Source organism: Nymphalis io, chromosome 17 (assembly GCF_905147045.1).
Source record: "Nymphalis io chromosome 17, ilAglIoxx1.1, whole genome shotgun sequence".
Classification (NCBI taxonomy): domain Eukaryota; kingdom Metazoa; phylum Arthropoda; class Insecta; order Lepidoptera; family Nymphalidae; genus Nymphalis; species Nymphalis io.
Genome location: NC_065904.1, coordinates 5,713,671 through 5,741,541, shown reverse-complemented (window position 1 = coordinate 5,741,541; position 27,871 = coordinate 5,713,671). Strand labels below are relative to the sequence as shown.

The 27,871-nt window shown below is 30.9% G+C and overlaps 1 protein-coding gene across 2 annotated transcripts; it reads right to left on the bottom strand.

Annotated features, from left to right (window-relative positions):
• Positions 1 to 15: 15 nt before the first annotated feature.
• On the bottom strand, positions 16 to 26,888 carry LOC126775086 (ADAMTS-like protein 4). Of its 2 annotated transcripts, none has more exons than XM_050496843.1 (12): positions 26,731 to 26,888; positions 15,489 to 15,605; positions 5,186 to 5,366; positions 3,578 to 3,738; positions 3,183 to 3,491; positions 2,841 to 3,065; positions 2,398 to 2,637; positions 1,990 to 2,137; positions 1,327 to 1,502; positions 1,072 to 1,246; positions 759 to 848; positions 16 to 374 (listed from the first exon to the last, which is right to left on the bottom strand). In XM_050496843.1, exons 2-12 carry the CDS (start codon positions 15,528 to 15,530, stop codon positions 271 to 273), a joined length of 1,851 nt encoding a protein of 616 aa, XP_050352800.1. In that variant the 5' UTR covers positions 15,531 to 15,605; positions 26,731 to 26,888; the 3' UTR covers positions 16 to 270. The 2 variants fall into 2 exon arrangements, with proteins under 2 accessions (XP_050352800.1, XP_050352801.1); XM_050496844.1 differs by having other exon boundaries at positions 15,489 to 15,591; positions 26,731 to 26,882.
• Positions 26,889 to 27,871: the final 983 nt, after the last annotated feature.

Genomic DNA, 27,871 nt, shown 5'->3' with positions numbered 1-27,871 from the left:
ACATTATACGTACAAAATATTGTATGAACCATTGATTATGAAATCAATACAATGTCGTAATACTTAAGTGCTTATAAATTTAATAGAAAATAAATATCACACCGAACAATATGAGTAAAACTAACTAATTTTTCGCTTACATAATTATTACGAGTTATTTATGTAATACTAATTAATAAGGCTCGGGTATATATTACCTCTTCGAACGTTAGTTTAATCGAATATAGATTAATCGATATTCAAATTTTAATCGATATAATTTTAAAATAATCATGTCACTTTGCAGGAATCGCAACAATTTTGAATGTAATATTTATAGTGACAAAGTCTCGCTTGGACTGCAAGGGAGCAGTTTGGCAGTTTGTCTTCGCAGTCTGTAATAAAAAAATATTAAATCACCCATAATTCTTAGTACACTTAAAACGTTGAAAAACATTTATACTATGTTAGAGTCCTAGCAACTGAGGTTTAATTTGCTTTAATTGTGTTTATAATTAATCTTGTGCTCCGTGATGTAATTTCGTGAGGACACACCAGCAAGTATCGGATAACACATCTGCGAAATAGTTATCCCTCATTGGAGCAGCATTATGGTAGCTTACAAACCTTTCCAAGAGGAGAGGACACCTTTAGATCAGCAGAGGGACATTTAAATTCTCGCTTGCTGACTATTTAAGCTGAACATAAAGGATTAAACAAAACAGCGAACAAATAGTAAATAAAGTATAAATATATGTATATAATATTTTACTACATACCTTTTTTTTCATTAAATGTTTTAATGTTCCTTTGTGTAGTGGACGTTGGTGTGTGTGTCGTCGTTGGTTCCGTACCCGCTTTTTGAGACTCTGAAATATATATATATATATAATATATATACAGTAAATGTAGAATTAAGCTATACATACATATACTATACGAAAGGAATTACCTAATTAAGAAATGTTATTCAATTGTTTACATTGAATGTTTAACATATAATTAAGCAAAAATACACAATATTTTTAATACCACATTAATGATAAGATGTTAAGTATAAAAATATCATTACTATATAATCAAAAATATTACCTATAGTTAAATCAGGTGGTATAGACGATTCAACAGTACACTTGGGCTCACAAGCGCGATTAGCATGCGGACGTGGTGTGGTACAGTCGTCGTCACTCGCAGCACTACCGTCCCCGCGTGCGCAAACGACTGTACGTCTTTGTATTCCCACACCGAGTGTGCAGTTACCAGTACACTAAAATGAAGGCATATTTTAAGGATATAAATAAGTAAGTTATTAAGTATTGGTGAGAAAACAATTAAAAATGTCCTAACCTGACCCCATTCGCTGGAATACCAAGCAGGTGGACATTCGTTTCCACATTTCCTTTCATGCTCAGGCTTAATATCCTTACATGCTGAATCTCTAAGATGTCTCCCACTCCCCCCAATACAGAGAACTCCACGAACCTGCTTTCCTCCACATGAAGATGAACACTGTGACCATTCGCCTATGGTTTAAAAAAATATTTGAAGCTCATTAATGATTCATCTCATAATTGTTATAATTTTTCACCTTTCTTTATATAATCAAATAAATTATTAAACGTGACATTAAAGATTTTTTTATGAACATACAAACTAACACTAGACCGACATAAACCGAAACAAAAAATATCTATGAGTTCGACTTTTCAAAACGCTCCCATTGTTATAGCTAACAATGAATTGAAAATGGTAAAAATCTATTTTGCAATATTTTATTACAACTTTCAATTCACAATGAATATTAATTTATAGCAAAAATAAAGAAACCTTTACAAAAACACCTTTTGAGCAATGTTTTTAGCGTGCAGTAATTGTGCTAATAGTATAGTATTTAAATATTTTTGATGACGTCATTATTACAAAGAAGTAAGTAACATAGTACGTAAACATGTAATAGGTTTTATTACAAACACACATAATAATGTTTATTTAAAATAACATAAAAAATACCCATAAACCAATGTCCGTCATGAGGTTCGCACTGCAGAGTTGGAGCACAATTGCGTGACGATTCAGGCGATTTCCGGGGACAGCCCGAGGGATCAGCGCAACGAACTGCTCTCGTTTGTAAACCACCCCCTACACACCAACCTACACACTACAATAAAAATAATTATTCAAACCACACATTCCTCAGACACATGTCTTACGCATTATACACACATATACATATGTGTGTGTGTGTTTTTATGAAGTAAAGGTTTTTTGAATGTATATGCACGTATACGTGAGCAGTGCGACAGATAATGTCTAAATCTAAAAAACAACTCAACAAGCTTTATATTTATTTATATATGTTTATAAGATTAAATTGATTTAAATAATTATTAAAATTATAACGCCTAAATAATAAGTTACCTCAGACCAATCAGTATAAAGCCAGCTGCCCACACCAGCACTGAAGCTATATTCCGGTCCGAGATCATCGTCAGATGTGTTCACAGCTATCGTATAAATCGGTCCATCTTTAAATGTATCCGTTTGAACACGTGACTTCAATCGGTCTACGTGCCTTATTCCCGTGTTTAATCCACAATCTGGTACATTACACGTATCTGTCGTTGATGGTTTTGGTGCTGGACATTTTTGATCGCTTATCTGATAATAATATCAATTTTGAAGATTTACGGTAATTAAATAATCGTTAAAAATCTTTTAATTTAAAGTTTATTTAAAAAGGAATATTATATTTTTAAAGCAAATGTTTGTCTAATATATTAAAGTCTCCACTACATACTGCGTTAAATAAATATACAATAAATTACAATATTACTGACATATTATCATAAATATAAACAAACCTTAGTTATTCCTCGAGAGTGGTCTTGCACGCATCCGACTATCCTAGTTCTAGTTGCAGGACCACATTGAGGGCATGACGACCAAGCAGCCGCCCTCCACCTTGGAGCACAGGGTAAGCTACCACACCTTCGTCTTTTCCCTGGTGGCGGTGATACCGCACAGTGTACTGGTGATACCTCTCTGTCACCTGATGAGCTTGCCTCAATACATCTGTATTTGCCTACCTAACGTTACCAAGAATTTAAATTACATTATTGCTTAAAATAATATTTTACTCAAATATCGCATTAAAATCAGCAGCTATTGCCTAAGTTTTTATAACAGTAAGACGACAGACATACCTGTATACCACCTCCACAGCTTCTTGAACACTGTGTATAGGAAAGTATTTTCCACATGAATTTTCTTCCACCAACAGTATTTTCCTCAATACCATTCTCTCTGGATTCTTTGATTAATCCAGCTGAGTCTAAATGTCCTGGATTGTTGGCTCGATGGCCATCGAATCCATGATGCCTTCTTGTATGCTTGGGAGTAATCGTTGATTCGCGTGAATTAACTTTTGTTACGGTTTCCAAGTCAACTTCACCTGGTAGTGATTCGGTGAAATATTCGTATTTTATGTTAGGATTCGGTTGCGTGTACAAAATCTGCAATAATTATTCCGTGAATGAAATAACAAACTTGTAAATTAACTTTACAAACGAAACAATCACTTGTAAATTGATTGTCATACCATAATATCGATAGCACTGTGTGTAGGTCCCAATGCAAATACTGAGTCAAGACCAGCCTCCCTTGTGTAAACAAATCTAGCACCAGCAGCCTCATATGTCCCTGGGGTACTGACTGCAAATTCTCCATTCATAATGTAAGAGCCATTCGTGATCTTCAATGCTAAAGATGAAAAGATTTAAATTTACATAATGACGAACATATTTAAGATATGATTACCAAAAACAACTTTACAATTTACTTTCAATAGTTTAATTAAGACGTTAAATTATTTTATATAAACACTAACAAATTCACTACTGATTCAAATATAATAATAATAATCTTAACTATATTTTACTGAGGCAGTAAAATTGTAGGCGTCTATAATTTTATTGTTATTTAAAGAGATACTCGCAGACTTAGAGCCATAAGATCAGTACATTGTGCATGTCTAAGCGTATTTAAGCGGTTCGCAATATTCATAGCTTGTTAGCGTACCTTAAGTTTACAAGCTCAAGAATTATTAAATGCTTTACCGACTTGTATCTTATGCATTGACCCCGACCTTTGGCCTTGGTTCAAACACATCGAGTTAATAAATGTTATACAAAATACGTTATTCAATGTAACGTACAATGCACGTCTTTTAAATAGTTTAACGATAGAATGTAATATCTCTTATTAGTAAATAATATGTAAAATTTAAAATAAATAAACCAAATTCATAAATAAACATCATATTATTCTCTGATATCAGTAATGAAGTTATTGTTGGGCATATTTAAGTCAAGCTAAAGGCGGAGCGTTCGAATCGAAACTTTGACTAATTGATTTCAAATAATGCGGAATCAAATGCAAGGTCAGATCCATTCATAATCCGCAGGACATCGCAGGCGTCTATTGTTGCATTTACGAATGATTTACGATCAAGCAGACGTACAACATTGATTGATAAGTAACTAACCTAATGTTTGCGGCCCATTTGCCTTCATCAAAGGACCATTGACTGCAAACAAATGAATGTCTAACGCGAATGCGAACTCCGTCATGCGGAATCCATCTGTCATTGTAATGATGTTTTCAACGGCTCAAATTGAATAAGCTATCACATGCTCTTAAATAAATATTATGTATTGTCAAATTAAAACGATATAACTCATTTTATTTACTAATGTTTTTTTCAACTTTATCTTCATCATAGAAAACTGTAGTATAAGTATTCTATAACGAAATGTTAGTTAAAAATTTAACAATAAATTCAATATAAAATCATCAAAAACAAATGTGAAAGTTTTTGACAATAGAACCTCAATCATCTTTACAAAAAAAAGCAATGTGTGGTACATTTTAAGCTGTCGGGTTTTAACCGCAACCTTACATTTTTTTATTATTTTGCCCGACTGTTACTCCTGAAATGGTCAACTGACATTTAGCTTTTAATTCCAATTATAAGAAAACATAATATCAAAAACTATTTAAGTATATTGTTATACATTTATTAAAATATAAAAAAAAATTACTAATATTTATTTACATCTAGGGAAATAAGCGGGTTTAGTAAGTTAGTATTAAATACAAGCTTTAGTAAGAAGTCAAACGAGTGATATTAAGCAGATATAAAACATACCAATATAATTATCGCTGGATACGATTTCTGAGACGTTGAGCCGACAGGCGCCTCTGGGTACCGTTGTAACGTAGGAGTAGCCGAGAGGTAACCGCGGACGGGAGAACAGGCCCGACACCAACCGCCGTCCGCAGCGCACGTCGCGACTACCTGCCACCGAAAGCACGTCCCGGCCTACCACCTGCGGTTTCATTTGACCATAGAAATCATTAATAGACATGAAGATGTAACAAAAGCTTTAAGATAAACAGACCGTAAAAAAATTATTTGACGTTAATATTTGAGGGCCGATTTTTCAATAATCAGTTAAAGTAAAAGAATAACATTGAAGTTTTAAAAAAGTAACAAAAACCAACTGGAAACTGGCGATTAAAAATGGACTCTAATAAGGAAATAATAATAATAATCTTATTTTATTACTTTAACACGGAAGGTATTGAAGGAATTACTGTAAAGGTACGTGTTTTTAGGAAAAAAAAGTACATATACCCTTAAATAATTACAAAATTCATCAATAAAGCTATACTAAAAACGAAACTAGCAATAAAGAATTCGTTACACTATCGACTTAGATAATATACATTTTGTAAAAAAATATACAAAATAAACGATTGTTCATAATAAGCATATTCCAAATTAACTAACTTTACTTTTGTTGTTACTTATAAATGTTGTTTGGCGTGTGATTAATTAAGCAATGCTGTCTTCTTCATTCGAATGCCAAATCCATAATGACAAAAAGAGCGAAATGGATGTTTAACTAAACAGCCGCTAAGCCACATTTATACATAAACTTGAAAGTGTATAAAGCATTTTAAACTCAATCAAAGGTTGTTCAAATTTCGAACAATCATTTGTAATATTTTTTTAAATGTCAAATCTATTGTATTGGTAAGTTATAAAAATTTTAGGTAGGTTATAAACCTACCTAAAATTTCGAATTTTGATTGATTGTTTACTATGAATGATATATATAAGGTAAAAATGTATTAAGTTATTTAAAAAATGTCTCTGATTCATCGAAAGCTACCAAAACTGATCCTTAAATAGAACACGATACTCCTTTACCCATATTGTCATAGCAAGTTAGGAATTTGTATTAATATCGCCATTAGCACGGAGTCGAGCGTGAAGAACATCGATATGGCGACATCACGGCGACATTTAATCGCTGATAGAACAAGAATACAATCTGCCTAATAGGTCTACGTATTGTTCAGAAGAATGTCATACTCGTATATAAACACATTATGATACACGACCCTGATTTAAATATCGAAAGATCTAGAAACATAAACATATGTTGTATACTATTGTTCGATATCCATAGAAACTTCGATAACAATAGAACGTTAGAGAGAATATGTTGATAAATTTATTAATTTGTCATAATCTTACTTTGTATGGTTGCTTAAATTTTAAGGAATGTGATATTTGTGTCACTTTAATAGTCTGTGAATGTCCCACTGCTGGGCTTAGGCATCCTCTCCCTTTTTGAGGAGATGGTTTGAAGCTTATTCCAACACGCAGCTCTAATGCGGGTTGGTGGAATACACATGTGGCAGAACTTCAGTGAAAAAAAAAGAATGCACATGCAAGTTTTCTTACGACGTTTTCACCGTCAAGCACGAGATGAATTACAATCACAAATTAAGCACATGAAAATTCCCTGGTGCTTGCCCGGGTTTGAACCCATGATCATCGGTTAAGATTCCCGCTTTACCACTGGGCTATCTCGGCACAATCATATTAAATATTCACAATAATGTTAAATATTCCCATAAAGATAAACAAATAGTTTATTGTTAGCTCGTTCCGACATCGCATGGGTGTTGATCTCAGTACGTTTTTTTTTTAAATTAACTATATCTCGAAAAATATTCAACTCATAAACAAACTATATTTAGCATATATCTGACCTGAAACTATCAAAATGTAAATGTAACAATTATAAACTTTACGCGGTTCAGTATTAAACAAATAAACAAAACTGACCTTTGCATTACAACCACGATAATATTACTAATTTAACACATTAAACTGAATCCATATTGTTCGATATTATTACTTTAGAACCATTAATAATATCCGTCGTCGTAACGTCTGACGTCACAACAAATCGAAGAAAAAAAACCTCTTTAAATATCATCATATTAGTATAGTTTTACGATATTTGTTATCTACAAATGTACCTAACATTTGCTTACATAATATAGTCGTAGCAACAAAGTTGATGGTCGAGGCGCCGGCGCTTACAAACACACCGATCAAGGATGCTGTTCAGGAGATGAGTCAGATAAAAGCATGATTACGAAATTTTACATTAAATTTATGGTCTATAGTTTTATTACTTTTTAATAGATTTGTTGCAAAGTATTTCAATGATTCATCCATTAAATTCGGTCTTCTCAACAAGACATATGTCAAGAGTATTATAATATTCGTTCTTGTAAAGTCGCTAAATTATAATCAACTAGCTGCCCATCCCGACTGCGTACGTGTTAAATACATATTTTTGTGTATCACAGCCTTCAAAAAAATATAAATATAAATATGAAAATAATTGTCAAGCGTGTGACTGATGTATGGATTCCGAATTTGACTCTTATATTCATGAATTAAAGGAAATCTTGACGATTATTATAATTGACTATTTAAATTCAAATAGATTCTAAAATATTGAAACTTTAGCGTAACAGAAATCAAAAAATTATGTGATAGAGTCAAATATGAAAGAACATATGTACAGGTTTGCCTTTGTCGACGATAAAATCTTGACAGCAAGAACAGTACGTCAGTATACAAAAAATATATTTTTACTTGTTAGACGGGCTTTGTGCGAGCCCGTTTGGGTGGAAGCCCACTCATCAGTTATTCAACCAACAACAGCAATACTTAGTATTATGTTTCGATTTGAAGGGAGAGTGAGCCAGTTGAAACACAGGCACAAGGGATATAACATATTCATTCCCAATTGGTGACGCATTGGCGACGTAAGGTGACACATTTGCCCGTCCGCTTAACTATATTATAAAAAAAAAGTTTAATCCGGACATACAAAAAAAGCTATATATAGTCGTATAGTACAAACATAACATCGCAATACAGACAGATAATATTAAAAAAAAGACTATTACTTTAAAAAAAACCTAATTTCCAACCAATAACTATTTGAATATATTTATTAGCTATTTCATTATAATATCATTAGTGTATGTTACTTTTGTGATTATTTTTTACGATCGAAAACGAGCTTTATGATATCTTTATAATACATTTATGGAACTAATTTACATCACGTCATTAAAATTATATCTTATAACATTATTTATATAAATTACTAAATATTCTTCGCGGTTCCGACCGAATCGAAAAGTGATCTCGAGTCCGTTGAATTTATTTTATTTTTATTGCTACTTCTTACAAAGTGGGTGTATTAAAAGATATATTTATTTCTCAGGTGATCGAGAACATCGTTTTCAAAATCGATAGATGTTTTCAAAATAGATTTTCACTTATGATTTAATGGTTATTCGTACTTTGAAGACAAAATTTTAGCAAATTTTAATGGTAGAAATATGTTGTATCGTCGAGGCTATTTGTATGAATATTATTTTTTTTTTATTATTACTTCACAGATTATAAATAATTTAAAATTAAAAGTTTTTAGTGAATACTCGCTAAAAAACCTTCGCCTTTATATTTATTTTTGAGGAAATAATTTATTTATCAAAAACATTATACTAAACTTGTATATTTTACGATTATATATTTTTAATAACATTTTAAACGAGATAGTGTCTGCAATCGCAAAAGCTAATTGAAAATATTATCACGAAACGAATTTGCATTTTGCAGTAAGAGTTCATTAATTAATGTCAATTTTTAAAACACTTTTTTAAAATACTGTTTAACTACATAAATAACACATTTTATGACAGAGTGTGTATTTGTATGGGGAATTGTTTCATAAACACTTTTTTAGATTTACGAGTCATAACCATCACTCATGGATAAGCTATTGAATAGCTTTTAATAAAAGTTAGTGTGTTTTTTGCTTATCCAGGATTAACAGAAAAATAAAGAGCCACAAACCACTAAACCGAGGTGGCTCAGTATTTAGAGCACGTGAATCTTAATCGATGATCGCGGATTCAAACCCAGGCAAGCACCACCGAATTTTCATGTGCTTAATTTGTGCTTTGAGATGAATTATATCTCGCACGCGGCGGAATAGAAAATATAGTGAGGAAAAATGCATGTGTCTACTTTCACTGAAATGCCAAGCCAAACCCGCATTGGAGCAATGAAGTGAAATAAGCTCAAAAAACCTTCTCCTCAAAAGAAGGCCCTTAAGCTTAGCACTTTTATTTGCACTTTACTCATCGTTCAAACAGGAACACAGCAGAGTAATGTTTGGCGATTGAATAAGAAATGGAGTTGGAGTCACCAACCACCCATGGAGACGAAATGTATCTCCATGTATAAAGAACATGCAAACAAGTCGGTCAATGGTCAGGCAGTATTAACTAAATATTTGTAGAACATCCTTAAAGGCCTTCTCTTTATTTTTGCTTAATGACTTTATACAAATGTAAATTAGCTAGTAAATTTATATTGATGCCGGCGCCGTTTTACCAACATTGAAAATGTCATATGCCTGAGAATTTTAATGAACTAAGACATATTTATTATGGCATAAGGCCCAGTACACATTGTGTCTAATATTATTCTGTATTTATTTTTATTTACCTTTGAAAATAAATAATTTATCAAAACTTAATAATTTCAAATATTTTATACATAAAGGCTACATTGGAAAAACTACTTGTTAATAGGGCTTTGTATATACTCGTCTGGATAGATACAACAGTCATCAAATATTCTATCGCGAAACAGTAATAATTAGTATTGTTGTGTTCTAGCCAGAACATCGAGTGAGCCCGTGTAACTAGAGGCACAAGAAACATAACATCTTAAATCTCAAGGTTAGCGGCACAAGGGTGATGTAAGAAATGTTTATTATTTATAATAACGCCAATATCTTTAGGCGTCGACAACTTACCACCAGATGTCCCATTTGCCATTCCACCTACCTATTTAATATGAGAAAGGCTTAATATTAATTAATATAATGACTTATGACGAGATCCTAAGACTATATAACTGGAATCTGGAATTATGAAATTTAAAGTATTCTTGTTTAATTAAGTATTAAATATAATTTGGAAATATAATTATCGTGTTCCCCTCCTCTTACAACCCGGGTTTCTTCAAACGAGGCGTGAAGAGGCATCTTGCGGGCCGGCAAGGCGAAGGCGGCTAGTGCAGAACGTTTTTCCCGTCTGTACTGGCCGTCGTCGCGTTTGGACTCTACTACCACTTACCATCAGGTGGAGTAGAGTCATTTGCCCTCCCGGCGAATATAAAAAAAAATATACACAAAATTCACTTAACCTTAGCAATAACTTTTACCATCGAAAGAATAGTTAAATTCATTCCAACACTGATACGGACATGTAAAAACATATGTATCTTTAACGATTTTAAAGAATTCAAGTAAGTAATTACGGGTATAGTAGAGTATACACAAATAAAATTTTATTTTAACATTGTACAAGGACCCAACAAATAAACACGTTTGAAGGTAACAACAAGGTAATACATTGTTAAGTTACTTTTAACTATATAATGATATTGTATAAATGTAAAATATATAATATTAAATAATGTTACAGTCAAACTATATTTCGGTCAAAACAAAACTTGACTAGCAAAAACAATAAAATTACTAATATATAGAACATATGTAACTTAGGTTAGTAGTATTTAATCGTATTTCTGTAAATTTGCGGTATTTGTGTATACAAGCGTAGTGTGTCATAGTAGTAAAGTTAGTAAAGTACCATTCGAACCTGTTGGTTCCAACTTTCAGTTGACTTGACAACACACTCAAATAAACTTAATCCGATCTACCTAAGTACGAGTATTTAATCGAAAGTAATGCAAGAACGTCAAATGTCAGAAAGTGATATGCGAAATTGACCAAAATAATTGTAACATTTCAAGTTTTTTTTTTTTTTATAGAATGGGAAGGCGGACGAGCATATGGGCCACCCGATGGGAAGTGGTCACCAAACGCCCTTAGACATTGGCATTGTAAGAAATGTCAACCATCGCTTATACAGCCAATGCGCCACCAACCTTGGGAACTAAGATTTTATGTCCCTTGTGCCTGTAATTACACTGGCTCACTCACCCTTCAAACCGGAACACAACAATAACAAGTACTGCTGTTTTGCGGTAGAATATCTGATGAGTGGTTGGTACCTACCCAGATGAGCTTGCACAAAGCTCTACCACCAGTATAAATATACACGTATCAAAATACTATATCACCATACGTCGCTTGTCAACATTTCACGTTTAAGTAATTATGTGAGTTCTTACAGAAAATCACTTATGTTCTGACTGTAACATATATATTTATAATCATTTCAATAAAAAAATGATTACAATATGATCACCGTAATCTCGCAGTTCTTAATCATCGAATACTTAGTAATGTATTGACTTATAAATCAAACGCAATATGTAATTGAAAACGTCCACTAATAGGCCATTAATTAGAATTAAGTGTGAAACGAATTACCTGTCGCTGAACGTAAGTTCGTGATTAATATATATTATCAATATTGGATACAAATATTGGTTAGAAGTTCTTAATAAATCTAAGATTAATTTGTAAATTACTTTTAAATTGATTGTAAGTTTTTAACGATGGTCAAAACATTTTTAAATTCAAACATATGAAGCGTTAAATATTTTTTGTGGTATAAATTACGATGACTTTCGCTTGTAAGTTGATGTTAGAATTCTAGGTGTTCTTAATACATCGATAATATAAAAACGGATGAAGTATGTCTCTTTGATATCAATAGGTAGACAGCGATTGACCGATCAGAAAGTTGAAACATGCGCGTATTTTTAATACAAAAGAGTCTTTATGCAACCACTTTCTTGTTGTTAAGATGGATTTTGAAAACCGAATTGTGCAAAAAATATGCAGAGGTACACGAAAATACACCTCATTGTCACATGAATTTTGAGGTTATCCAGCTCCTTGACAACACCAAATTACTGACTAAACCTTTAAAGTTAGTAAAATTTAGTGATAAATAGTGTTACATCCCCTACGTTATGCTTGAAATCTCATGAACAAAGTCCCAATAGCTCAAATAGTGCCGATGGACATATTCTTCGATAATTGTATTAGAAATCATACTTAATATTATATAGCATATATAGCACATAGGCATATAACTCTAGTGTAATGTGTAATGTGAGCTTGTGATGTATATATGTGTGTTGGAGTTCCGTAAAAAAATAAAATGAAGTTAACATACAATTATTTATATTATTAATTAGTCTCTTAGTTCTGATTAATCTAATTTGATAGTTAAGGATCTAACTTAATTAGGATTTTAGGAGAAAAACCTTTGTTACTCGTTACGAGATAGCAATGCGAGATTACGCTATAGTACTTTAAATTCTATAACGTTCAACCGATCGCGAGGAATATATTGGAAGGTATATAACATATATTAACACGCAGGACGTCTTAGCTTAGCTAGTATAAAATAAAAGACAATTTCACGTTTTAGCTTAGCTAGTATAAAATAAAAGACAATTTCACGTCTTAGCTTAGCTAGTATAAAATAAAAGACAATTTCACGTCTTAGCTTAGCTAGTATAAAATAAAAGACAATTTCACGTCTTAGCTTAGCTAGTATAAAATAAAAGACAATTTCACGTCTTAGCTTAGCTAGTATAAAATAAAAGACAATTTCACGTCTTAGCTTAGCTAGTATAAAATAAAAGACAATTTTAATTCACAGAATAAAATAAAATGTGTTATAAATGTACTATATTAGCGATAAAGTCTTGAAGCCTGATTTTCTTTTGCATATTTTAATGCGTATTTTTATATTACCTTTTTTATTACATAAGTAAAAATAATTTCTGTGTTATTAGTAGTATTGGAGGGATATAAATCTATTCTTGAATTAATTTCCATAAACACTGATTAACAATAAACAAAAAAATTGACAAAGATTGATTTTATTTTTTCTGAGTATACAATTTTTCTTGCAATAATAAACTGTAAAGTAAAATTTGCGTGCGTCACATATTTTATGTGTCAGTGTGGTCATAGCTTAAAACTAAATTTATTATTAACACTATTGAGGTGACAAGTATTAATTATAAAAACTCCGCGTAATTGTTCAAAATCCTTAATTAAACTAATGCTGTTATAAATCAAATTAAGACTTCATAGTCGGTCGTCGCCCACGGTCTCGTGTTTACACGTAGCTGTCACCATTAATATAAACGATAAATTATATGATCGTTATACTTCAGTAATATAAGAATTTTAAAACGTTTTTTTAATGAGATGAATAACATCAGACATTTAAGTTAATATAAATTTAATGGATCAGAGCAATATGCTTACTTAGCTTTTATTATACGTACTAAAGTGTAATCAAGTTAGAGTATCAATATGTTTATGACTAGATGGGTGTTTTTCTTTCGAAATAAAATAATTAAAGTCACCGTTGATCTATGAATTGTACACAGTTTGGAAAATATTTCTTGAACTTATTGGTTGTAATAATAATAATAATAATATCCTGGGACAAAACATTCTAAGCATAACTGTATTCAATTGGATTTCAATAATACAATTTCTAAGCATTTAACATTACAAAGTAAATATTATTAATTATAAGATTTAAACACAATTAACCCGATACACGAAGTTAAGCAAATAAAAGGTCACACAGCAATTAGAAGTCACAAATCTGTCATAACACCTCGTTTTCAAATCATAGCCATAACTCTGTATTAAAGACTTGAAATTATACTAATTTAATTCCTTGAATAATAACAACGTATTTCTTATTAAATTATTTAATTTTATTCTCTGTCGTGTGTAATCTTTTATATAAACTATAATCGTGCGTATTGTACATTTACGTAAAACTGGCCACTTGTCCCGACTTCACTGTTATAATAAATATCAATTTTCTTTAAACAAAGTCACTTCCGTTGTTATTTTTTAAATAAATTTATAAATTAAACTGTCAATGACATATCTTTATTTACTAATATTTTCACAAAAATAGTGGTACGCTATTTTATCTAAAATGTATAAAATTAGTAGTTCCCCCTTCCTTCCTTCTCCTCAAAAAAGGAGAGGAGGCCTTAGCCCATCAGTGGGACATCACAGGCTCTTACTGTAATAGTTAAAAATTCTTAAAAAATCTTTTTTTTTTATTTAACGGAGCGTGTGTGTTAGTAAAAACTAGCATCAGAAGTAGTATACCCGATATCAAGACAATTCTATTCATACATTCTCGCAATCGAATCGAAACGTAATCGTTACCGTTAAACCGTTTCTTATTCTACTAACACAATGATACAACTTATCATAATATTTAAAAATCAATGTTCATTTATTTTATGATACATAACTCAATCACCCTTCAAACCAGAACACAACGATACCAAGTGCTGCTGTTTTGCGATATATCTGATGAGTTAGGGGTACCTACCTAGACGAGCTTGCACATAGCCCTACCACCAAATATAATTAAAATAAGGTGCAGAATTCACAACAAACGCGGAAATGTAGAAATATGAATGAGTAACTGGTCCTTGTTTCTATTCTAACACATAATTTTCTCCCTAAGATATTTCTCTACCCGCATATTTTGTAACAAACACTTCCAGTGATCCTTGCGTGGAATATGAAGTTCATTAGAATCCATGTCATCAATCTACTAAGCCACTCTCATTTTCAGCCCGAAGTTGTAAGTGTGAACACTAGTGACTTGGAAAACTCGTAAAGCCGTTGTCTCTTTCCGGTGTCGGATTGCCGTCCCATCGGATGAGTGAGGGAATAGAGACTGCATCTGTATTTGCGCACACTTTGCGCAGTTGAGTAATTTCTCTTGAAATTGGCCGCCGTGACCGAAATCGGTCAGAGCATCATCATCATCACCATCATTATCATCATCATGTATGTTCGGGTATAACTTTTTTATTTATGAAACAACTTTGGTAATTCTTTTTTATTGAGCTCCATAGAGGTGGTTCAAACTCCAATTCGTAGATACTTGACATTGTTAAGTTTTTATTTCAAGTGTTCAAGTAAATATTTTCAATTGTTTTTTTTTAGTTTTTTTTTAATATTACCACTTATTTGCTAAAATTACTTGGCTTATAAAATAATACTCACCGTAATCAGAAGAACGATGAATGTTGTAGATGGAAGCGTCATCTTCTCTTGTTTCCGTGTTATACCACGAAGGTAATTTATTTCAGATTAAGGACACATTTCCCTATATTAATAAAACTGTGCAGTCAATCATAATTTATTAATATAATTTCATATTTTCAAACACCTTTTTTAAAATCGTTTAGTATTACGTGAACGTTGGTTTTAATTTAGAGAATTTAATATCCCATTTAAGTTTTTGATTTTTATTTTATCGCCTTCAACAAGACTTTTATAAATATTTTTTAATTAATTAATAATTGTTTAAACGGACATCTACTCTTGTTTCTAATATATACGTAATATATAAATTAAAATATAGGAAATATACATGACACTAATAAAATATCAAAACATAATTTATTGAAAAATATCATATTTATTTAAAATTAGTTGTAATGAAAATCTGGGAAAACTCAACGAAATCATTAGTTTTTTATCATCCATATAATATTGTATAGAAAACGCCGTATCTATTGATTTTATTAATACAATTAATTATATTATAACAAAGATTTATAAACAATATATTTTAGCCAAACCAAACAGACCAATGAGATACCACTAAGCTATTTATGATCATTCAATTGTATAAGCCCGACTGCTACATCTAGACTCAGTGTAATCTAAAATAATGATTGCGAAGGTTAAGCTGATATCGTTTGAACATTTATGAACGATTGAATGAAGATTTAGATCGTTGATTCATATTTATGTGTTATTTTGTCTCAAATAGAAAGTTTAAAATAAGTATTTTTATAGAAATAAAATCTCTTTTGGTATGCATAAATAACTTGCATTTTTTCATGTTATACTTTTTCTTATAAGGGTGGCAATTATTATGTAAGTTACATAATATTATAATATTATTGTATATTCCACCAAGAATTTCTCACAAGGGAAATACTGGAATTAATGGAATGCCTTCGCTTTAAATTTAAAACTTTCTCATAAGCGACAGAAAATTAACTCGATGACAAAGTCTACGTTAAAAGAAATCATAATAACAAATTATACAAGGCTCTAAATCATTAAAGTATGTCACGTGATTTGCAAATAGTAGACAGGCGTCCTTACTGTGTATGAATAAAGTTTATTATTGCAGTGGATCATAATTACTGCCAAGTTCAAATATCAGCTTTGATCTCGAATGATTCGAAGCCAAACTTAATCCCTATTGATATCTTTATACCGACCTCTGGGTATAAATGTTTCGCATTCGCTTCGGATTAAAACATTATCATTAATTTGTCATATATCAGTCGGATTGATTTGCATGCCGTGTGTAATGCAATTACGGGTATTTCAAGATTATTGTAATACGTTAAGGAACTTATGTTTTAGCTGCCTACGTTTTGATGTCATTTTATTTTATAGAAACTGCTATGTCCGGTTTTTAGTTAAGTTTTAATTTCATTAAATATTTGCTGGAAATCATTTTGTTCTATTTTTAAATAATTATTATGGTATTCTTCCGATTGCATATAGTATTCCCGTGTTTTCATTATTGTTCATATAAAGACAAAATATTAATCATATTTTTGCATGCTTTATTTAAATCAACTTGTTAATGTACGTAGTTAAATCTTACGACGGAATGTTATTTAATTTCTACCACACAGAATGAGCTGATAATTTTCACGGCTTTTTTGTTTTGCAAAGTTTAAATTAAATATTTTTTATGTTTTTTTTTTAAATAAAGAATGTCTAATAAAATATAAGACTCGGCTCATTTTATTTTATTTTATATGAGACATCAAAAAGAACAAGAGTAAGCTCCTAATTTAATGATTAAAGATTACTAACTTCAAAGTGCAGAATATATTTAACATAATAAAAAAAATTGTTTATGCATTTCTTTGATTTTTGCTACAAAATGCAAACAAAGATGCACATTAACCTAAATATTTTAAATGTTAAATATTCGCACATAAATTACATAATTGAAAACTGCATTTCGAAGAAAACAGATCAAGGTAGTTCAATTTTGTATATTCATCAAACGCTTCGAATTTTATAATTCTTAATAAAATTATAACCGTTAAACACACGCATTTTAACTGCAGTTAATTTCGTATATAGGCTGAGTACACATCTAAGAAGAATACTCAACGCATACTTCGAATTTTCTTAAGCTCGTAAAACCGTTGATGGCGGGCCGCCAACAGCTGTAACACGATTCATTGAAACTGGGATATTGTAACGGGCAGATAATTCGAAATGTAACAATATTGAGATCATCTTAGCCGTTCAAAGGTAAAGACATTTCGCTTAAATACATTTTATGGGTAACTTTCGAATTAAATATATTTGCATGAACTAAACACATACGATTACAAAATAATGCAAACACGTTTTACTGTACACAGGACATAGACAAGAAAGATGTACAGGCGGCCGTAAAGAATGTCGAAATGTTTTCTTTAATATAGAACCGTTGCAATTGCTTATTGACTATCAAAAATCTACCAATCGTTCGGAAAGAAATATCAGAATCGGTGATACAAACGCAGCAACAAACGATGGATATAATTATAGTTTTGTTTTGTGTATAATGACGGTTTTTCAGGAAATACACATGTGTGTGTAGATAAAAAGCAAAACTTTATCTGAACGCAAAATTTGAGACATATTTTTAGAGTCGTTTTCGAGATACACGAAATAAATTTACATACAAGAATTGCTCATTTAATATTGTATATATGTATATATACTTAATGTCAATATCTTAATTTTATATTTTGCTCTTGTTTCGTTGAATTCTGTTTAATTTTCTATTAATTTTTTCAAGTAATACTTAGTGTAATTTTATGAGAGTGCTTTGAATTATTTTAAAAATTCTGCACTTGTATTTGTAACTGTATGTTTTTTAAGGATAACTTCATATTAATATATCGAGAATCAATCTAATTAATAAATATTTATAACAGAGGAAAGAATGAACGGTAACACATACAGTACAGTAACAGCCTGTTAATGTCCCACTGCTGGGCTAAGGCCTCCTCTCCCTTTTGAAGAGAAGGTTTGGAGCTTATTCCACCACGCTGCTCCAATGCGGGTTGGTAGAATACACATGTGGCATAATTTAATTGAAATTAGACACATGCAGGTTTCCTCACGATGTTTTCCTTCACCGTCAAGCACGAGATGAATTATAATCACAAATTAAGCACATGAAAATTCAGTGGTGCTTGCCCGGGTTTGAACCCACGATCGTCAGTTAAGATTCACGCGTTCTAACCACTAGGCCATCTCGGCTTTTTTTAACACATGACACAAAAATACCTATTATAATACTCAGTTAAAGTATTATGATGCTCTTTTTAGAACATAATTCTTTAAATTATGTTACACTAAAATAAATAGTTTTCAGTTAAATATAAAAATAATGTGTTAACACCGAATTTTCGACAAAAATCCAAAATCAATTTTCAATTTTTTTTTCACATCTCCGCACCTCGTTTCACTTCAACAAAAAATATATTAAATCGATAACATTTAATTAAAAGGATAAATTAATTCAAACACGCAATAAACCAACTAAATTGTAATTTAATTCAATCAAATAATTTCGTTGTCACGCTATGAAGACATGTCTCAGTAACAAATAACACTGTCACGATAAGAACGGATTGATGTCCGCTATAAAACGTCGTAACTGCGAGATTTCGTTCATCTCGTATTTTGTAGATACAAGATTATAAAACCTTAAATGGAACGTGCATTTGTCAATGTAATTGTCATAACATGTATAGAATCTAAGGTACATATAAAACAAATTTATTTATTATCTTGATACAATTGTTATTATTATCTTTGTTTATATGAAATATATAAACGTAAAACGAATGTAACGAAAATGTAACAATGCTTAAAATTACAATCACATGTGACGTCACAGTTTATTTCTAAATTAGCGCTAATTATATTTTTTATATAAGTGTATATATTCGATTTGCTTATAGGAAGTTGTCCGTGGAATTTGTATACACCCCCCGATATGTATGTTGTATCTCTCCAACATGACATTTTTATTAAATGACTTGAGAACAATCTCATAGAATTCATTATTTGTTTTTATAGACACAACGATACAAAAGAAGCGTACATCGACAGCGTATTGACAATTAAAGATATTACATCAATTACCAATAAATGACGAAGGTTATCCGTTAGCTCATTTGCCATAGTACAATTAATAAGAAATATTTCGCCCCGACCGTGACCTAATTACAATCGATCAATCGAAAATCAAATAGAAAAGAATATCGAGCGCTCTCTCTATTTTGTCGTTCGTTTGTTTCCAATTTTAACGCAATTTACAAATCAAACTACAAATTGTATTACTTTATTAAAATTAAATCATAACAATGGGACTGGTATTTTTTTTCAAATAAAATTCTCTTAGTTAAAAATAATAGTTAAAGAATATTTATAGAATGTTTCATAAAGCGCCAATGAGCGGTAATCGTAACAAATAATTAAAAAAAGCTATAATCTGTAAAAACCAATAATATAATTCAACTTAAATCCCTACGCGAGTTCTTTGTCCGACTTATGTGTCTGTTAGTTACGGACATCTTCCCTATGACGCGATTAATGTAATTAAAATTAGTCATAAATCAATTTGTGTGAACCGCTTTAAACCTAATGTGATAATGTTCCATCACTAAATATGTCAATTATATCAAATGACTAACCCTCGATAGACGAGAAACCATGTTCTTAATTATTGTGTTTATTTGGTATATATGACACAGTTAGTAAAAGCAGTACATTATTTTACAAAAATAAAGTTATAAACTATAATTTTTCACAATGCGTGTAAAGAAATCGTAAGTAGACACTATCAGTTCGTTTAGTAAGGCACTATTAATAAAATAATAATAATAGTAAATTAATTTAAAAAAAAAAACAATTGAATTATTAATTCAATTTACAATAAGTCCATAACAGAATTAAATTAGTAGATTTATTCCTTGTTAGTGTTTCTAACAACGACGCGCGACTTCGTCTGTGGCACACTATAACGTCGACTGGCTCTAGATCTAGTGGCATATCGCGGGTTTCTGGGTTCAAACCCACATCAAGCCATTTATACTCCAGTGCCTAAAGCACATAAAGCCTGAACTATCACCGGTCATGTCGTATTTCCGTCCCATCGGATGACAAGAGTTAAAGAGTAGAGTTATCTGTGTTTTCCCACAAACCTACGTGAGGTAAAAGTGACAACACCTAGTGTAGTAATTTCTATACATATTTCTCCAATCAGACTGTTTTTATACAAATTCCGTTAGAAATCATATTATAGAACCGTTACTCTGTACATTTTAATAATAGTTATCGGAACAACAACAAGGATGATAAAAATAAATTGAGATCATAAACTATATTTGTAAAGTTCACCCATAATTTTATTATGCATATTACATAAATTGGTTATTTGAATTGACATGTAGGAGGCTACGAGTCCATTATGTAAAGAAATTAATAGGTCCAAAGGACCAGCCGGTCATAAATCTACGATGTTTTGATATTAGACAACCATTTTATAATTGTCGTTACTTATCATATTTGAATTTTAATAATGGAATACATGTTAATATTTTACATACATATAATAAAATTGTACATGATCGTGTGACTATAAACCATCATGTGAAAAGATTAATCGTCACATTTTTGTCTACGAAGAGGTTACGATATGTTTCTTAAAAAAACATTTTGTATTTTACAATCACTTGTATATAAAACCTGTTTATAATACTTCAATTTATACAAATAAATGAGGGAACGTTATCTATGGAATTCCTAACTGAAAATACTACTAAACCAATAAATATAAAATTTATACCAGAAGATGCAACGTTTTTCGAAAAGGTTTTAGTATATTATAATATTATTATTTAAATAGCTGCGCTTCGCAGTTTCACCTGCTTGAAATTTAGACTATTGATGTGACAAGCAATTTCATATTCTAGTGTACAATATAACATTATATTTTACTGGTCTAATGTCTAACTAAAAAGTCGCAGGTTACTAGGTATAGATACAAATCCCTCGGAAAGTACATGAAGCAGTTGGCCTGGCACCTTAACTAACATCGAATTATGAGAATGAAGATGTTTTCGGACACACTTGTTTACTATATGTACTACGCAGGCGGTTAGTCTCCTCTGAGAATAGCTTTCTTGCCCAAAATCGAAAATCAGAGTATTATAATAATAATGTCCTCCAGACCGATTTCGGCCACGGCGGCCAATCGCAAGAGAGATTAGCTAACGCAGGAGATTTTATAGTGCACAAGTGTGTGCGCAAACACAGGTGCACTCTCTCTTCCCTCACTCTCATAATCCGATGGGACGGCAATCCGACACAACCTGAAAGAGTTCAGGCGCAGGACCAACGGCTTTACGTGCTTTCCGAGGCAAAGGAGTGCACACACTTCCAACTTCTAGACTCCGGGCTGCTACTGAGAATTTTCAGACAGAAAAACCCAATAACTTTTAATTAGCCCGACCTGGGAATTGAACCAAAGATCTCCGGGTCTGCGGCCTTACATCAAGCCACTAGACCAACGAGGCAGTTACAGTCAGAGTATTATAAGTAGTCAATAAAAAAAAGCAGCGCATTTTTTTATCGACATTTCGTTAACCTGGATTATGTTAGATAGGATTAAAATTTACAATAGTTGAAAGACGTCGAAGTTTGAATGACACAGATATTACGTATTTCGACGAAGAACAATTATGATTAATGACAATACATCGAAACAAAGATGTACTATTATATCCAATTATGACATGACATTTAGGGCTGACAATTTTATACACGAAAAATAACTTTCTTAAACACAAAACCTAAATAAAAAAAAAACTATTTTGAAATTAATTTTTTCATGATTGAAATAATTTAATTGTTCACAAACCTTATAAAAATAATGAGTCTTAGGTAAAATGGCTTTTACATTTATCGATGTGCATTTGTTCACAACCAAATAAAAAAACATGTTTTCACAATTTGTTCATGATATTACTATTTCATTTTGTTAACACAAATTGCAAGAAAAATATTATATAAAAGAAAGAAACGCTATTTGAGTAGATCATTCAAAGATAATATCAATTCTGACACAGAGAAGAATTAATCAAGAAAGCTATCTAAGAAGTCAATAGAATACTTGTAAAATACAATACGGTTTTTACAATATTTTTACGTTGACAACATTTTAATAACAGGTTAGGCTAATTACATTGCGTTCACATATGTATATTAATGACTTTAAACTAAATTTGTATCTTACAGTTATGTAAGTGTTTATTTTTTTCAGTGGGGGCGAAAAAGACAGCTTGAGCAGTTAAACAATTTTTTTGTCGTATTATCAATTGTTTATTTGATTGCTATAATCTACATTAAAACTGTCTTAATTATTAAGATTACAATAAAGGGTACACTATCAGCCCTATCAACCCCACATAATATTAATCAACCTTGTAATAACCTCAATTTGTTGATCACTCGTAGTTTTTATAGCCGTTCTAATAAAATGTTGACGAAAAATTAACACAGTCCTGTCTTGAATGACGACGGCAAATTTTTAAGTGTCATTCGACACGCTTTAACTATATTTAAACCGATGTATTAGCCGCTTGCTTACTTCCATAATAAAACATCTATTTTGGCAATTATGTTATATTTATGCTGGCAAACATGCCATTTATTTGCCAAGATTTGCCAACCACGTACTCTAAGACAGATATTCTCTTTGTCAGTAATTACACTAGCCTGTTGACCTTTTGAAACACAGAAATTAAATTGCCGAATAGCGTCAGATTAACTAGCGGCTGGGTGGTACTGTCATATAACGTCGTATTAAGACTACGTAGCGTGATAAATATTCACATGATACTAATTATAATTTAACAGCAATAGCAATAATTATAATTTAACACATGATCTAGAGAGAAATATTACAATAAACTACCGTAATGACCTTGATGTCGCAATTGCCGACAAACTGTGCTCATGAATATTGATATAATAAATAAAGTAATTTTTTGTCTTATATCACAAAAATGTGATTTGCGTAAATCGACACTATTTCATAAAAAACACGAATATTGAAAATAAAATTTTCTATGACTAGACTAGTTTACACTTACGTCATGTAACATGTCGTTTCATCGATTAATGACATTTCTTTTCTATTTGTACGTTTTTCGCCTTTTCTATATATTTTATGCTATCTTCGTAGTTTAATTTTAAGTTACTAGTGTCCGACCGCCGAGATGGCCTAGTGATTAGAACGCGTGAATCTTAACCGATGATCGTGGGTTCAAACCCGGGCAAGCACCACTGAATTTTCAAGTGCTTTATTTGTGTTTATAATTCGTCTCGTGCTTGACGGTGAAGGAAAACATCGTGAGGAAACCTGCATGTGTCTAATTTCATTGAAATTCTGCCACATGTGTATTCTACCAACCCGCATTGGAACAGCGTGGTGGAATAAGCTCCAAACCTTCTCCTCAAAAGGGAGAAGAGACCTTAGCCCATTAACGGGCTGTTACTGTACTTCCGACCGCGACTTTGCGCGCTTGTGAGGTGAGGTGTAAGTGTTAGATGTCCTATTTCCTTCTTGTACCTCTAAACGTGCATGCAAAATTTCATAATCGGTTGAGTGGTTACGACGTAAAAACGAAAAAAAAAACAAATAAATAAACAAACTCGCTTTTCTCATATATAATATTAGTAAGGATTGAGAATGCAGATGTTAATACATAATTATGCGATTTCACATCTATAAATCAGAGTTTAAATAATTTATAATTTATATATACACCAGCTAGGCGACCTAAAAAAACAAGTAGTGTTATGATTTATGTTTTAAATTATATTATAATTATTCAATAATGTCAACGTTAATATAATGACGTCGCCATTACAGAAAAGTTATACTTATGAAAATTATATATGTAACAAAAAAATTTCTTGGTTTGAGTGATTCAACACCTGAATTAATACACATTTTCGTTCATAGCAAATTCTTATTCTAAGCAAGAAAACATCTTGGAAGAATTTAGCCAATTAAAAAACACATGTTGTTTATCGCGGTATTGCTTGCGATGAATGGCTTATAAACTTCCCAGAAGATCAAGGAACAAATATAAAAGCGAACCGATTCGTTCTGTTCGCTTTTAAAAACCGTATTTACAACAAATAAACAGTTTTTTTTTATATGATAATGTAGATGTTTATTATTATACATGGACTAAAATTAAGAGCAAAAGATCAGGTACGTAGCTTCTCTCTGACAAACAAAGGCACTTTGAAGTTTAATTTTGTTATTTTTTTTATAATAAAACAGGTGGTCTGGACACCAATTTTGGGAACTAAGAGGTACCTACCTAGACGAGCTTGCACAAAGCTCTACTAACAAGTCCATTTTCTGTATATATCTTAAAAGCCGCAAAATTAATTGAACAAAAAACAAGTGCACTTTTAAAAATAGCAAGTAATCTTAGATCAAACGAATGGAGTAATTCGATTAGTGTTACAAAAAGAGGAACAAACGTGAACTAAATGGGGAGACGTCTCGTTAAAACGGTTTCATATTACCGTACGGAGCTACGAAAGTCGACTCGGTTAAGGAGTCGGTAAAGTCATTATAGATTGCTACAAAATGGTACCGATTTACATACTTGCTTGCGATTTCATGTCATAATTGTTCAAGTATCAACTGCGTTCTTAGGGTCAACAATCTTTCGCAACAATGTTTTTTTCCAAATATATATTTTTTTATTTGACGCTTTTAGAAAATTATATCTGTAATTGTGATTTAATTGCTGTCTGTGACTTGCTTCTTTTATCGTAATATAATATTTTTAATTTATTCCATTTCATTGTTGTAACATAACTGACCATTTATTGTTTTATTATTCTATAGTAGTATATAATCAAATTAAATTAAAATATTTTTATTCAAATAGAATTTAAGAAGATTTTTAAACGGTCAAGCGCTACCACGTAATATATTCGCAGTATTGTAATATAGTGTGATAAATTTAAAGATACTTATTATATTTCATTACCATTTAAGCACAAACTTCAATTCAAATAATTTATATTTTAAATATGCATAAACTAAATCAAATGACAATTATCTGAACAAACAAATGAAATATTTTCAAATATTTAAAAATAATATTTTAATTATTTATATTTGAATATTAGAAAATGGTTAGAATAATTGCAAATTAAATTGTTTATTAAGCACATTGCGCGATGATGTAGGTACTAAAAAATCAGGATCTGTCTTTCGACATTATTAAAACTTAAAATTTAAAAAAAAATTATCCATGATTTTCAAATAAATATAACGCAGTAATAATTAAATGTAACGCAGTAATCCATGCAATATTATAAAAATTAAAACAATATAACTAACGAAAAATTTGTTTTGTCAACTAGCTTTGGAGTATAAAAATAATTAAAATTTAAATACCTCATATATATTATAATATGTTTTATTAATTACATGAATCTTAATTTCTTCTTAGAAAATAACGTATCCATTGTAATCTTAATGAAACACGCATCCTGTTAAGCGCATCTCAATCCTTGTTCATTAGGAAGCGTGACCTACATTAATTAGCACTGGCTAAACACATTTAAAAATAATTGAAAACTTTTTAAAGTACTTTTAATAAACATTAAGACGTCTGTATCTATTATTAAACGAATATGACATATTTTTTTAACAGTGACTTTTTTTAGGATTTTAATTTATATGAAAATATATAAATGTTTTATTTATCGTCCGAGAATGCAGTCCGTATTGTCGATATTACATGTTTGACAGTCATCAAATTAACATCGAACTGTCATTGTGTTACATCACTTCACACGGAACCGTAATTGCGACGATAAGAGATTTTTAACGGAAATTAAATTATTTGCTTAGATCGCACACCTACGTTGAAGGGATGGGACTTATTAACAAGATCATATTTATTGTTATTGTGGAAAATAAACCACTTTATTATTTCTTTTTAATTGTTATATATTGATTTTAATTTTCGAATAACTTAAACATTTAAATTTGTAATATAAGATGTGTTTAAAATTTTTCAATCCAAAATCAAAAGGTACGAGACAATTTATCATGAGTATTGATTTTTTTAACACAGCTGTTAACACATTTTACCTATTTTATTCACTGAACACAGATAAAAACTGGCTGTTTGGATTATCGGATTGTCTTTTCGAATTTCGAATTAATTGAAATCACGGTTGACGGTTTTTCCGATACGCGTCGATGTCGCAGAGCGATCGTGCACTACTGGCGTGGACTATGCGCCAACGTTCATATGTGAAAACCTTAGATGATCAGCCTACTGCACACTGAACTACTCAATGATCAGCTTTTAGTAACTTTGTATATTACATATATTTATCGTTAGAACAAACATCAAGTCTCGTGACCAGCTTCACATCTGTACAACATTCAATTCATAAAGCGGTATAGGATGCATAGAGAAAAGCCGTGTAACTAAACGGCAGACAACAATGATAGAACAAATAACAACAATGATTGTATTCTTTTAATCTTTATTTGTTGACAAATACGAAAAATATTTTGAATTATTAAGCATTTTGTGTTATAAATTATTCTTTTATGCTTGTAAGTTAAAAATTCATTTAGTGATTAATATATATTTTTTTCTATATAAAAATATTTTTAATTAAAATAGATTAATTTATATTTTCAATAACGATTTAAGCGTGAAAACTCCTTGCAGAACTATTAAAGATTAGAAAAATCTACGAAAACTGATGATATAATACACGAACCAAGCTTATCATATTTAGTCATGTTGCTAAAAGCCTTTGAGGTTAATATTATCTTGTCTAGGATAAGCTTAATGTTCACTACGATAAAATAAACCCCATTGCGGATTACAGCACGATTGTAATAAATAAGAAACTGTAATATAATTACTCAAACGTGCTTCGAATAAATTATACTGTAATATCCAATTATTTGTCACCAGGGGAACACGTTGTACAAAAACATCCAATTATGCTCGATGTACATAAATCCTTGTATGAAAACTCTAGGAGAGTAAAGAAACATTAATTTTATCGCGTTACATAACTTATACCTATGTATATATAGGAGACATAAACTAGTCATAATGATTTAGTATTGAATTTTACTACGGTAATGTTCACTCAATAGCTCAGTACTGTCGATCGTTAAATTAAATTGCATATAATTGCACTAATACTAATCTTCCTATGAAATATAGATCAACTTACTAATCTTATAAATGAAACACAAACAC